This window comes from Lemur catta, chromosome 19 (genome assembly GCF_020740605.2).
Source record: "Lemur catta isolate mLemCat1 chromosome 19, mLemCat1.pri, whole genome shotgun sequence".
In the NCBI taxonomy this organism is placed as follows: domain Eukaryota; kingdom Metazoa; phylum Chordata; class Mammalia; order Primates; family Lemuridae; genus Lemur; species Lemur catta.
Window position 1 is genome coordinate 1,306,223 of NC_059146.1, and position 15,808 is coordinate 1,322,030.

Here is a 15,808-nt window from a genome sequence, read left to right on the forward strand (position 1 = left end):
TTTGAGTGATGTTTTAAAAAAAAATTCAACCACAACAATAAAACAAGACGCTTATCTTAGGGTAAGGATTTCTCTAACATGTATTTTTTCAGTCAGCTTCGCATGTTTAACGTTCTACATTTTCATCAATTTAAAAATAATGACTAAGAAAAATTTATCAGCAGGGCAGTCTCTGAGAGTATTGCCATTGTATATATCAGTATATCTGAAAATTCTTAAGGTGTTGTACACTTTCTACAAGCACATTCTCACTATAGAAAAAGAAATTGACACTCTAGGGACTTAATACTGTCAAGCTCCCAAATGCAGAACCGACATTCTTTTGAAATCTGCTGCTGAATTGAAACACTTTCAGTTTCTTCGGCTAACATTTCTAATACTGTGACTCTATTTCCCTGTCCTCTTGTTTCTATACTGATTCTGATGATACGTGTAGGATACCTTGAGTATCTCTGGTTCCGACTCAGTATTTCTGGTGCTTTATTCGTTAATCTTTATTCTTGAATGCCTTGTTCATTCATCCCATCCGACCTCTTCCCCAGCCCGTGGCAGCTGGCTTTCCTTTTGGTATAGTTCCAAGCAGAATTTTGAGACGTAACCTTCCCATGTATAGTATAAAAATATGCAAATTTTATTCATTATCTTTTTATTAAAAATTGAGATGTCAAATCCCTACACTAATAATGCAGTCATTTAAAAATATTTTTTACCACAAGACATATTTATAAGTATTCTACATAGTGCTGTACCTTATTAAGAAGTACGTAAAAGAGATCTCTTTTTTTTCCCTTCCAGTTTGAAGGATCTTAGCCACACAATGCATGAGAAGTTCCCTATTCAACGGGAAACATCCTTGTTTCCTGTTCAAGAATTATGCTTGGGCTTATAGCTACTTGTTACTAAGAGGACCGGATGTTTGAGCCACTTGGCTTTTTATAAGTTGAAGACAGACAGTCAAGTTTTCAACACCTAAATAGATGCACTTGACGCCTTGCTCTTTGATTTCTTCTGGGACTTGGGTTCTATAGACAGACACACTATCTGCTTTCTAACATTCAACACTTTCTAGTGCAGCGTAGGAGGTGAACTTAATGAGACCGGTAGTGTCCTATGATTCAGATCTTTTGCCTTACCAGTAAGTAAATGTTATTTTCCCTCATGTAGGTGGACTGGAAGCCAGGCAGACAGAGAGGGATGTGATTATTTCCCTCCCTCCTAAGTGTGGGGTCAGTCTGGGTCTGACATGAAAATCTAACTTAGCTCATTTTAATTCAGCAAACACTTCTCTGAGCACTGTTTATATGCAGAACACGACAAGATACAGGGTGGGATTCAAAGATGAAAACTAAACTGTAAAAGTCTATTTTGGGAAGCTGTTGCTCAGGGAACTCTATTGATCCTCCTTCATCTGTGGTTGTGTTGATTTTCAGACAATTTAGATGATTGTGTAACAGAAGAGCTAGGTAGGTGCTGAATCCGCAGCTGAGCAGCCGCGGGGCTCTCAGACAGCCTGAGCCCACTCAGGATCCACAGTGACAGCAACTAAGCCAGCCTGAAACCCCCTGCCCCGGACGGCACTTTCCGGGTAGTGAACACTCAGCATGGAGATGCACAGAGTGAGTGAGGCTGCTGAGAACCGGGCCCTTCTCTAGGTTCTGAGTGATGACAGATTGGTTCAACCTTGGAGTCCTAGAATTGGACCAGAAACAGGAAGTGCTTGGATTCTCCGTCAGAGGTAATTATGCTCACAGGGCTCCACTCCACTCTCCGTCCTCCAAACGGTGTGTGCAGTTAGCTAGTTTCAGTCGCTGATAAGAATGGTAGCCGTTGTCCCTGGAGCACCATGCTAAGCACTTCCTATGTGCATCATTCTACTTGATCCTTTCAAACACGCTGCAACAGGTGCTGAAATCCGTTCTCTACTATGCCGGGAACTACCATAGGAACTGCTACAGCACAGAAGAGGAAACTGAGGCTCAGGGAGGTAAAGCTGTGTGCTCAAGGTCACTCAGGATGGCAGATCCACGGGTCAAACCCAGCATGTGTGCAAGCACATACCCCATTCTTAGCCATTAATTTATAAACCAAGAATTCATACATCTTTTTAGTTGTATCACATGACAAAGGTCCTTTTTCCAAAGAAACTTTCTTGAATGCACTCAGCTGCTTTTCTGATCAGAAGTGCTCTGCACATTAACACTGAGCTGTGAGTTTGGACCTATGAATTCATGTTAAGAGAGGTTCACTATTCTATAGGCTGAAAAGTCTCAGGGAGAGCTTATTTTCCCTGTTCCACTGATGGCTAGTAAATCTTCTTTCTTCTCTGATCACCACTATGCTGTAGTTAGAAAATAAAAATTGATATGTTTTCTCCATCCAGACAGAAGTTCTCAGAACAGCATTTGGGGAGGGAGTCACTGTTTATTGCTTTTCCAGTGACAAGCGTTGCTGGAGAAAAGACAAATACATCACTGAGTGGCAGAGCCTCTGCTTCATGTTCATGATCGATTTTTAGTGTTTTCAAGAGCAAAAAATAAAATAGTGAATGTGGTAGCTATAAAGTAGCAGCAAATGGAGGCATATTGCATACATAGACCATGATTCAAAGGATTTTTAAAATTTATGCCCCAAAGCAGGGAATATGGTTAAAATTACTTCTCATCATGCAGTAGTGATCACACACACACCACAGTACTGGGAGGCGATATTTTGGAGGCAGGATGAATCAATGAATAATTATATTTTGATGCCATAACTTCTCTAGCAATAAAGAAATAGTTAGATATTCTACTTAAAAACTGACACCAACAAGAAAGATCCAAGCCTAGGTCAATCTGCTAAGTTATTGTTTCTACTGGGTATTGAAGCAGGGGTATTTTTAATCTTTAAATGTATCATTCATAGTATCCTCCAATGTGGTTCTAGTTTGATTAATGCAGCATTCTATCTTTTATGCGATTTATAATTTATTGTTTTAAATAAATAGGTACCCATTGGTGTCAATCCTATGAACATTTGAAATATTTCTGTGTTCATAGTAGGACTTACAGGTTTTCTGTTTCATGTTATGAGGGATCACATAAATTACAGATTGGGCCAGGAAGGAAAAATCTTGCTGGCCTTGTCCTCTTTTGAGAGGGACTTTGTGGGATGGGACTCATTCTTGTTTTCAGCCACTCTGCCTTTTGTTCATCCTTTGAACAAACCTACTGTATTTCTGCTTCAGTTTTTGCTGTGCTGCTGCCACTAAGAAATTAGCTCCAAGTGATCCTGCCCTCTGTAACATTTTCATGTTCAATCTCTTCTAATTGTGGTAGATCCCAGCTTGATGTGTCCTCTTCAGAGAGGCTTACTGGTCTCTTTGGTCTAAAGTAAGCTCCCTTCTTTTATCATTTCTCATCTTGTCCACTTTTTCCCCCTGGCAATTTTTATTGTGATTTTAATTTTATTGTCATTTCTTTATTATACATTTTCTGCTCACTTCTAAAGGCAGGTATCATGTGTATCGTGTTCACCTGTATGTACCCAGCAACTCCCTGACTTTAGTCGGTGCTCAATAAATACTATTAAATGGATAAATGATTGTGTGAGTACATCTGAAGGAAGAGAAGAAAATTCTTGGTAAAGGGAGGAGTTTAAGCTGGCAAAGTGATTAAGATATAAGAAATGATAGGCTCATACTAGGGAAAAGTGACAGACAGAGTAGTGAGAATTTGTTCTATTGACACTGAGTGGCTGAGAACAAATTTTAAACAGAATGAGGATGAAGAGTATTAACAATAGTAGTGATATTATATATTGGAGCTGACTAGAAATTTGGTTATTTCAAGGAAAGGAGATACTATATTGCTTAAAATACACTGTATCAAACTAGAGCTATTTTGTTTAATCACTATGTCACCCACAGATGCCGTGGACCATAATTTCACAGCCTTTATATTTACCGTAGTGTCTTGCCATGTCTTATTCTGGGGTGACAATCAGTAGATCCTTGTGGAATGCTCATTGCATGAAGGAAGAATGGCAAAGGGTTTGTCCAACAAAAAGAATAGCTTAATTTTATTTTAGCCTAAGATAACTGTGTGAATTATAATTATCAAGGACATATTATACATTAGGACATATAGTTTCTCGCCAGCAGATGGGGCAGGCTGGTTTTCAGTTTATTGGACTTTCAGTTTGTCCTTGAAAGAGAGATGACTCTTAACTAGTATCATTTAAAAATATTTTGTAAAATATTATACATGCAAAGTGACAGAAAATACACCGAGCACAGCACCAGGAGGACCCTTCTCTGCGCGTGGGTGATTTGGATATGACATTTATCAATGCTGATCAGCTGGATGACTTTGGAGATCTGAGTGGCCTGGAGGATTTTCCATTCTTCGCTCTCTGTGCCATATGTTTTCCTTCCAAAACCTTCACGTTGTCAAAGGGAACAATGTTTCACAAGCAGAAAGGGAAAGCAACAAAGTGAAAGCTCTCTCTTTTCAGAGTCTGTTAAAAAGCTATTCTTTAGCAAAGCTACTTAAACATGAAGGTGAAAGTTTAAATGCATCTTACACAATGTAGACGAAGTCTAATCAATGATGTGATGACAACTATTGTTGACAGCTGTATGCAGGCATGTGGCAAGTTCCCTGCCTTTGAAAGATCGTCAGGTGAGAGTGAAAGGACAAATCAGCATTGAGACTTTGACTTCTCCTCTGTGACACACCTGATTCCACATTTTATCTCGGACCACACAGATGTGTCCGCTGCCTGGATCCTTTTCAACACTCACCGTTGGCTTCAAACGCTTGCTTTATTTTATTTTCTTGCGCCACGCTCGCTTCCTGTGCCGTTGCTCGCCACTGTCTTGCACTTGTGCTGTTGAAGAGCCCTCCATGGCCCTTTAATATTTAAAGGCCAAGATCGTTTTGCAGGTTTTAGTTTAAAGGTAACCATAGCGCGCACACACATCCATTATTGATGGCAGAGAGGCGCTGCTCGGTCCTTGGGAATCTTCTTTCCTCTGGATGCTGGTTTCACAGCAGGGCTGCTGCGCTCAGCGTCGGCTCGGACCCTGCTGCGTGGACAGGGGCAGTCGCAGCAGATCCAGGATGCTGTGACCCGCTCACCTGGGTGGAGGTGACCATGCTAAAGAGAGAGATGAAGCCAGACAGTGACAGGCCACGGAGGGTGCGGTTTCGGGTGGCCTCGTCGCACAGCGGGCGGGTGCTGAAGGAAGTGTACGAGGACGGGCAGCCGCCCGGCTCCCTGGATTCCGAATGTGCCAGTACCTGCGGGGTGGATGGACTCAGTGATTCCGACGGCCCGCAGAACGGCCACCTGGGCTGGGAAGGCGACGGACCCGAGCATGACCAGGACAAGCTGCTAGTGTTAGCCAGGGCTGCCAGTGAGAAAGTTTTTGGGACAAGGAGAGTCAACATTTTAAGCAAAAATGGCACCGTCAGAGGCGTGAAGTACAAAGTGAGCGCTGGGCAGGCTCTGTTTAACAACCTGAGCACAGTGTTGCAGGTGAGTCTTTGCATCCCTCCTCCAGCTTTGCTGCTGACCCCCGGGGCAGGGCTTTTCGGTTCTCCGGTTCAAGGAGGCCTCTCCCGTGCACGGCTCCTGCATACTTCATGAGACTCTCCCCGTCCAAGTGAGACGGGGAGCCATGGATCTAAAATAGGGTCACTATGCCTAGAAACCAGACTGACTTCTCAAAGCAAAAGTTCTAACCTGCAAGTGCTCTTTTCTCCCAGTGTGTGATGAGCAAAACAATGTATCTACTTCTTTGCCAAGAAAAAGGCAGGCTCTCGTGTTCAGAGCATTTGAGTGAAACTTAGAAGTTAATTTTCCGGGTTATCATTCTCAAAACAGCAGTGTAGCCTCTCTATCATCACTTGTATATATATATTTATGCCAGGGAAGGTTGAGTGCTTGCATTCCGCACGGTTGGATTGAACTGGAATGTTACAAAGATATAAAAGCTGATTCTGACTCCCCCCGTTCCTGGGGAGACGGCAGGTTTCATCTGAACCCCGTGTCTCTGTTAATTTGCCCGTTAGAACTCAGAGTGACACTAGAAAACGTTACTCCTCTGTAAATGTACAGACTGAGACCCAGATCTTATAGTAAATAATTATCCCTTAAAATGTGATTGGTTCTGCAGAGTAACATAGGAATATGTTATTCGAGTCCTGGGACCTTTGATAAGGATCTAATGTTAGCACAGGTTTTTGCCTGGAAGCATTTGCAAAATGTTTTTTCTTTGTGGTTAAAAATAGACACCATTATTGCAGGAATAGAATTCATAATCACTATCATTAAGGTAGCCAACCAATATTTTTCATTGTATTAGATAATTCCATTTTATGTTATTCTCAATATTTAAATAAAATGATCTCTTGTGATGAATTATTTAATGTCTCTACATTATATAAGAATGTGAGTGTGAAAAAGAGACAGGATTTCAACAAAGATATTTGAATATTTTTTATTTAAAAGGAAGTATTTTAAAATATCACATTATGAGGATTTTCTTTTTAAAAAAACAAATTAACAAGTTAGTTTTAGTTAAAGGATAAAAGCAGTGGAAAGCAAAGGCTCTTTTCATGTATAGAACTTACCCGTGAAGAATTTTACAGATTAAGCGTGGAGATGGGGACCAAAAATAAAAAACTGATGCCTATGTTCCATTAGGTTGCAGACAATCTTACATAAATTTCTAGAGATATGATTATTAGGTGAAGATAATCTTAGTGGCCACTGAGTTTCACCAAATGCACAAATTATTGTCAAGGATTCTTTGTAACCATTGAGTTTAAAAATACTTGCATTCATTATGATTAACTTAGCTTGTCATCACTTGAATTGCTATGTGATTTGGAGGGTTGTTTACAAAATTGCTGTACCAGTTTTAGTACTTTGATTTGCATTTGTTTATTCAAATGTCCCCCCCAAACTATTGTTTATGGGTAAATATCTTAACTCTTCAAAACTTACAAGAGAAAAACTATTCTTCTCCCTATGTGTTTACCCTGGTAGTGTTATAAATCCACAAATGAGAAATGGAGGAAATTCCAAAATCAAATGTTAACACTAGATTAGGTTACAATTTTTACTTGCATATTTTTTCTATCCATAATACCATAGTCCCTTTTTTGAGGAAAAAAATCCAATGAAACTGTCTCTAATAATTTAACCCCATTCCATTTGCCCCCAATAATGGTTATTGGCAGAGGTCCCTCAAAGTCTTTGCTATTTATTGTTTTTTTTTCCAATCTGGCAAGGAAATTATAAATTATAATGTGGATAGAGTACTCAGCATATTGTAGGTATTCACAAATTTTGGCCTTCGTCTCTAGTTTAGCTTCATCATCATCCTCATCATCGTGATGTGAATATTCTCTGATCTCTCCAGGACAAAACCTAAGTTAAAGGAGTTACTCCACTTGGATCAGGGCTGCCACCGTATCCTTCCAAGGAGCTACATTCATGTCATTGTGTGAATGGCACTCCCTGGAATTGTGCAGTAAAACCTACCAAACAGTATGATTTGGATGCTCAGTGCTTTTTAAGGGGTGTTTATGTCATATGGGGTAATGGACGTCTTAGCAGATGTGTTAGGATGACCCAGTAGGTTCCCAGAGTCATCCTACAGAGCAGTAGCAGAGGAGCCCCCAGTTGCTAAAAGCAGAAGTTACCGTTCAATTACTCCTACACCCACTACCAGACACAACTTTTCCTTGGATCTCTACATACTTTCCATATCCCCTGAAAAGAAAGCAGCAAACTTGACTGGAGGTAACTGTAATTTAGCAGTTTCCCTCAGGGAGGAAAAAGTGAGCAGTCGTATCTTGGATATTTGATTAAGGTCCCAGTGCACAGCCAATCTTACTGAAGCAAGGAACTGTGATTGAAGAAACTGTGAGGTTTTTCTTCTTGTTTTAGGTTTTAAAATTTGAAAACACTGAACCTGAAATTTGAGAGAAAACCCTAAATATAAATAAAATCTTTGAAAGACCCTGTAAATCACTTGCTTCCTCTCTATTAGTTCCCCATTCCATTATTCCTGTCTCATAAAACATTGGCAGATGCCTTGAAAGAATTGCAGCTGCACGAAGAATAGTCATTTAAATGATTGGCTTTAAAACAGGTTTCCTTCTTAGCGGCACCTACTTAGAAAGTTGTCTATGAAAGGGATATCAGAATGAATTTCCATTTCATTTGTCAATTAATTTGCCCGATAGAATCTAGGGTAACTGAGGATGGGCAATATTAACCAAGGGTTGTTAAAGGTAATGAAGAACCACGAAGCAAAGAGAAATAGGTTACTTGCTGCTCAAATGGGGCTTGTAAAGGGTGATTCCCTGATGAAGCACTCAAAGATCTCCCGCTGGTCTAGATTATGGTTCCCCAGCTCCAGGTGGCTGAATTTTGTATCTCTCCCAGAGATAACAAGAATACAGTGCCCAAGAGGTCAATTTGGAAATATGAAAACCCAGAATCTAGCTGTGGCTGTGGCTTGCAATTTATTAGAAGTTCTTTAGGCTACTCTTACATACACTACAGTCTGAGAATCATTGACCTGGAGTGTAAGAGGGAAATTCACCAGTTCCCTAGAGTAAATAAAAATATTCCTTAGTGTTTCTTATCTCTTCAATATTTAATGAGGAATATGAAGAAGGTATGCATTGATCTGTGATTTGTTCTTTCGATCGGGTTAGATCGCCTGGAAGATCTTTGCTAAGCCAAAGATGAATGAAGGTTATCCTGACAACCGTGTTTTGTATTGATATCCTAATATGTCACTTGATTTGGGAACAGGCGCAGAAATCTTACCAGTACACTCTGATGCAGGTGTTCTGTTTTAACACTCTTTAAGAAATCCTGCTCTCAGGATGTCTTTATCTAGATAAATGATTTGACTCCTTATTACTGAAAAAATTTTATTCGTTTTTCTTTTTAAAATTAGTAGCTGTTGCGGCATGCTAGACAAATTACAAAACTGCTGTATAGCTCATACCTCTCATTCCCCACTTAGCCTGATTGGATTTGAGATATACTTGCTCTTAGCAGCAATATGTTGCCAGAGTCTCTCAGGGTGTATCAACGATATGGAATAATTAAGGCCATTCATTTTTGCTAATTTATTCTTATGGGACTAAATTTCAGACAGTAATCATTTCTTAACCTTATCCTCAAACTGTATGAGTAGACTTTGTTAAAATATCCTACTGTAATTTCCACTATTTTAATTCCCTCTATTCTGCAAATTTAAAGTTACTGTATTAGAGAAATATAGGCACAAAGAAGAAAAATGATTACAACATATAGTATAATTTGGTGGCTCCTAAGAACTCAAACATATAACCTTTTTCTATGAATGTGCATGTATATTTCTGATTACTGTGGTTGTATTTATAAAGATTCTAATATAGCAAGACAAACATAATAATATGTGGAACAATTTGCATTTTACATAAGGCTTTCACATACAGTATTTTAATCATGACTAAAATTTTCTAAAATAAGCCAGAAAATTATTATAATGCTTGCTTTTAGATAACTAAGTGTTAGAGAGATCAAGTGTCTGGCCCCAAGTGAGTAATAAAAGAACTCTGCCTTTTGCGATTTTGGCTTTTTTAGTTTTTAAAAGTATTATACTATATGCAAAAATTATCAAATTTACCTTTTGAATGTCACACGACAAATAGGACTATTGATAAAGCCAAATATATCATGTTACGATATAGTCTGGTCTTTTGAAATTTCAACATTTGGTTAGCAAGTTTTAAAAAGTATCATTTATTGACTGATCTTCATCTAGGTAAGGTTTTTCTTCAGGGTTAAGTCACCTTTATGTAGCTTTAAATTGTATTTTAAAAGATTTATGTCATTTCTATAACCCATTTGATTAAATTGCGATGAGATTGCAAGGGTTGGCACTAGAAGAGGAGAACTTGGTCACCTGAAGTAAGACTGAGCACTGTTCACTAACTCAAGGTGGACGGCACTAGCATAAATCTCTGGCAGCATTTATTACCCATCTCTAGTTCACTGAATCTAACTCTGATAATAGAATAATATTTCAACAAAAACAAGGCAATACTCTTGGTGGCTCACAGTGGTTTATTTGGACCACTTTGGAAAGCAGCAACAATAATAGTTAACATTAAGAACTTACTGAATGCCAGGCACTGCTCACATTATTTATGTGCATTGACATCTTTATTCCTCAGCAACCCCATGAGTTAGTATCATTATTGATCAATTGATTGTAATTTGAACTCCTTCTCTGCATAAGAAACATTAAGTTGTAGGATTTAAAATGTCATTTATCCAGAGAGATTCTTATGTAGTGTTCTATTAAAACAAGCATCTGTTAATGGAAATAATTGCCTTTTTAGCTTTCAAAAAGTAGGTAAAGAAGCTCTAAGATTTCTGATACAATTCCAAATGATGCAAGAAACTGCACTAAGAAAGTAGGTGACTTTGTTATCAAACAGGCAGGAAAGAAAAAGCACCAAAGATAAGTTGGTACTACTGACACCCTATTTATGTCTGATTAAAAATTGTAGACTGGTAGAATGTAGAGTCCTGTGACCACCTCCCACATACCATCCCTTTGACATTGTAGGCACAGCATTAGGCAGACATACTGAGTAGGATCTCAATAAATGTTCTTTCAACATCCAGGAAAAAATGACCTCACCAAATGAACTAAGTAAGACACCAGCGACCAGCCCGGGAGTGATGAAGATATGTGAACTTTCAGACAGAAAATTCAAAATAGCTGTTCTGAAGAAGCTCAGTGAACTTCAATGCAACACAGTGAAAGAATTCAGAAGCCTATCAGAGAAATTTAACAAAGAGATAGCAATAATAAAAAACAATCAAGTAGATATTCTGGAGCTGAAAAATTCAATCGACAAGCTGAAAGATGCAACAGAGAATCTCAACTGCAGAATCGATCAAGCAGAATACAGAATAAGTGAGCTTGAAGATAGGCTGTATGAAAATACACAGTCCGAAGAGAAAAAAGAAAAAAGAATTAAAAAAAATGAAGCACGCCTACAAGAGCTGGAAAACAGCCTCAAAAGGGCAAGTCTAAGAGTTATTCTCCTTAAAGAGTAGGTAGAGAGAGAAATTGGGGAAGGAAGTTAATTCAAAGAAATAATGACAAAGAACTTTCCAAACCTAGAGAAAGATATCGATATTCAGGTACAAGAAGGTCATAGAGTATCAAGTGCATTTAACTTAAATAAGATTAATTCAAGGCATTTAATAATCAAACTCCCAAAGGTCACGGATAAAGAAAGGATCCTTAGAGCAGCAAGAGAAAGGAAAACAACATATAAAGGAGCTCCACTGTGTCCAGCAGCAGACTGCTCAGTGGAGACCAGGAGAGGGTGGCATGGCATATTCGAAGAGCTAACGGAAAAAAAACAACTTAACCATAGAATATTATATCCTACAAAAATATTCTTCAAACATGCTGGCAAGGATGTGGAGGAAAGGAAACCCTCATACACTGCTGTGGGAATGTAAATTAGCAAAACCACTAATGGAGTACAGTATGGAGGTTCCTGAAAACACTAAAAATAGAACTACCATATGACCCAGTCATCCTACTGTTAGATATTTTTCCAAAAGAAAGGAAATCAGGATATGCAAAAGATATTTGCACTCCTGCATTTATTGCAACACTATTCACAGTAGCCAAAATTTGGAATCAACCTAAGTGTCCCTCAGTGGATGAATGGGTAAAGAAATTGTATATATACACAATGGAATATTATATAGCCACAAAAAAGAATGAAATCCTGGCATTTGCTACAACATGGGTGGAACTGGAGAACATTATGTTAAGTGAAATAAGCCAAGCACAGGAAGACAAATCTCATATGTACTCATGCGTATGTGGGAACTAAAAATCAAAACAATTGATCTTATCTAGACAGAGAGTAGAATGACGGTTGCAGAGGCTGGCAGGGGTAGCAGGGAGTGGGGGGATAATACGGGGAAGATTAATGGGTTCCAAAATATGGTTAGATCATTAGATAGAATGAAGAATATTTGATAGCACACCAAAGTAACTATAATCAACTCTATGTTACGATATACTTTAAAACAACTAAAAGAGTGGAATATTCCTGACACAAAGGAATGATAAATGCTTGAGGTGATGGATACCCCAAATACCTTGATTTGATTATTACACATTGTATGCCTATATCAAAACATCACATTTACCCCATAAATATATACAACTATTATGTACCCATGATAATTAAAAATAAAAAAATTAAAAAAATCATGAGTAGCTGCTCACACTACAGGGCACACTAACTACAGGGCCCCAAATATGCCTTCTACGTGCAAAGCACAACTTTACGGAGATAGAACTGACATATGATAAGCTGAATATAGTGAAAGTGGGCAATTTGGCAAGTTATGGCATATGTATGTACCTATAAAACCATTGTTATGATCGAGATAAATGGACAAATCCATCCTTCTAAAGGTTATGTTTTCCCTTTCTAATTCCTTCCACCCGTCCCTCTCCATCCTCCTCCTCATCCCCAGGTGACCACTGATGTACTTGCTGTCGCTTGTAGACTAGTTTACATTTCTAGAATTTTATCTCCGTTGATATACAGTGTATATATATATTTTTTAATCTGGCTTTTTAAAATCTCAGCATACTTATTTTGAGATGCATTCAAGTTGCATATACTGATAGTTCATTTCTTTTTATTGCTGAGTAGTATATCATTGTATGAATATATGCAATTTGTTTCTCTGTTAACCCTTTTTGGGATATATGGGTTGTTTCCTGATTTTGACAATTACAAATAAAGCTGTGATGAACATTCATGCAAAAAAAATGTTCTTTCTTTGAGTTAATGATGAGTTAAGTGATATTCTCTGAAATAGTGGTTGTTTTCCTCTTTTCCATCTCTTTTGGGTTTGTAGATTTCCCGTATTGGATGGGACTAGAATTTGCATGGCAAGTGTTGTTAGCTTTCTCTATTCCTCTTTCTCTTGTGGGTAATCCTCAATATTTCTTCAATCATTCATTAATAACCATTTATTATACATCTACCATGGAGTGAAAACTATGTTAGACAATATGAAGAATAAAATCCAATTCCTGCCTTCATGGTATAGTCAGTAGTGTGTTGTGAATGGTTGTGTAAAGCAATTTCTGGAAGAATGCAGCTACAAATTTGACCTCGTTTCCCATCTCCAGAGGATTCTCTGTCTCTTTTCTTGTTGGCCCAACAGCCTCTGCTACCCATTCTTCATTGCTTCAAAGCTTGTATTTTTATCCTCTTAGTCTTTCTCCTATTAGACCATCATTTTATTGGATCTTTCTCTTTAGTTTTCTCTTGCTTCTCTCTAATTCAGTTCTCTCTCAAGGACCAAGAACTGAAGGCTAATCTGGATAATTAATGACTCTTACCTTGCTCCAACAAGTCTTCAGGAGTCAATAATGGTGACTCTGATCATGAGCACTGACTTATCCAAGTTCTTTTAATCTTATTAAAACGTTCTCTCTTCATTTCAATGAATAACTAAATTGGAATTTCTCTCATTCTTCCCTATTTATCAGAACCCTCCTATCATCATGACATCTTAATTTTTGGAAACTAGGTTTTAATTGCCTGAGCTTAAGCCTATGAATCTATCTGGACTCTAACTTTAGAATAACATGCTGAGCAAACCCACAGATTCCACAAGATGACTTGAAACTGCTTAATGAACTCCTATGGGTGGCCCATGGTGACCATATAATTAGGGAATTAGCACCTGATGTTTCCAAACTTTAAAAAAGCAATATAACAGCAGGGCAAGACAAACACTCTTTTGGTGGCTTGCTCATGCTGGCAGAGTTTCTGATATTTTTTCTGAAAGCCAATATTTTAAATTTTGCATGAAAACAATCTAAACATTTAATGGTCTATAAATGGACACACTCTATAAATATATCAATCCCCCAATCACTATTTCCTGGAAAGGATCTGCAAAGTCATAAACAAAATAAAATGTCATGCAGAAATTTTCGATTAAGGGCATTTTCTTTATTGCATGAGTATACTGAACTAAGATTTGAGATCTCTTCGCTCTATTTTATTTTTCTAATAATGCATTCTCATCTAATTGCTGACACCTTACGCCTTAGAACATTTTATCAGGAGAGAAGAAATAGGTGTATATTTTGTGCAGCCCACTCCCACAGTTAATAGAGTAAATAATAGTATTCCTTATTTTATTAATCCCTAAATAACAAAGTTGATTGTGAAAGAATTAAGCTGCTCTTCTTTTGTACTTTTTGTGTAATTAATGGTATGGAATTGAAGACCTTCACTGAAAACTCTGTATAAGCTTGAATAGTCCACGGAGAGGGTAGAGAAGTGGAAGCCAAGGTGTTGATTTGCACGAGATAGTTGTCGTTAGCAGAGGAGGCTCCGGGCACGGTGCTGTCACAGGTCCGTGGACAGGGAATAGGGGAAGAGTGAGAACTGCAAACCGGTGGGCACTAGGGAGGTCATCTCAGGGAGGAGGGAGGAGCCGGATGGGCTGTGACCTGAAGTTGGTGGGTCTAGAGACTGCGGGGAGAGCTCATGGGTTGGGGTCTGGGAGCTTCCGCTACAGCCCACCCCTCGCACTGCTCGGATGTATCTGAGTTGTTAAGTTCATGCATCCAGGCCCAGCCCGGCCACAGCCAGCAGGAGAGTCAGTGGGGTAGATTGCAGCTCCCACTCTGTGGTTCGCCTCAAAGTGACAGTCGATAGTTATTTTCACCCTCCCACACTGTCCATTCTAGACACCCCTCTTAGCTAGCAGTTCTGCTCTAGGAGGTGGCTTACGTGGTCGTGTGACTCACATTCTGCGTCCCTGCACAGTCTGAGCTGTGGCCACTCTGCCCTTATCAGGCAGCGGTTGCAGTCCCTGACTGTTGACGTTTAAACCCCTGTGAGTACAAAACGTACTTCTCCCGGCCCCATACACATAGCGGCAGTTCTACTTCCTCATGGCGGGCAGGGTCAGTTACCTTTGCCAGCACAGTGACTCATCTGTAGGCCATCTAGGTTACTGTCACGATGAGCCCAGAGTGACCAGATGTCAATGATAGCTTTAACTTTAATAGAATTCTTACTGTGTTACTTGGAGGAAGAGCTCCCTTCTGGGATCAAGGACTTCAACTGATAACGCCCAGCATGGCGGAGAGATTGTGTAGAGCACAACTCTGCAGGTGGGTGGCCGGCCGTGATGGCGAATGGGACCGTTCCTGTATCTTCCCGTTGGTTCCTGGATCTGTGAATTCTAGCTATTGGCAATATGGCCCCGGGTAATGACCACTGGTTTCGGGTATAAGCAGCATCCTGAAGAATGATGCCTCCTTGCCCCGGGGTGTCATCATCTCCAAGCTGATGCATCGGGTACACCTTCCGGATGCTTCTCTACAGCTCTGCCACGTGGCAGGTCTGGATAGCGATACCTGGCAGGGCCATGTTCTTTTCTGTTTGTGTAGCTTACGTGAGACCCCGAACCTGCTCGAGCCTGATCTTAGACAAACCACTTTTACTTTACACTGAATGGCTGCTACACCTGCCTGGCCTTGTGACCTTGTGAATGTGACAGTGTACGTACTGTGGGTGCTGATGGGTAGTTCTGATGGCCTGGTGGGGTGGATGCTCAGTCTACCCCAGGGCCCACTACCTGGCACAGCTGCTATTCCCACGCTGTGCAGCTGTCTCCTACACGTGGCAGGGATTGGCAATGAGACTTTCCTACTGAAGTTGGCCCA

General features: G+C 39.5%; 1 protein-coding gene across 5 annotated transcripts in view; it reads left to right on the plus strand.

The window, feature by feature from the left end:
- The first annotated feature begins 4,957 nt into the window (after positions 1–4,957).
- GRXCR1 (glutaredoxin and cysteine rich domain containing 1) overlaps positions 4,958–15,808 on the plus strand; it is a 50,667-nt gene continuing 39,816 nt past the window's right edge. For all 5 annotated transcript variants that reach the window (XM_045532465.1, XM_045532466.1, XM_045532467.1 and 2 more), the window contains exon 1: positions 4,958–5,520. In XM_045532465.1, the coding sequence (XP_045388421.1) occupies positions 4,972–5,520 (549 nt within the window). In that variant the 5' untranslated portion in view covers positions 4,958–4,971. The remainder of the gene's footprint in view (positions 5,521–15,808) is intronic.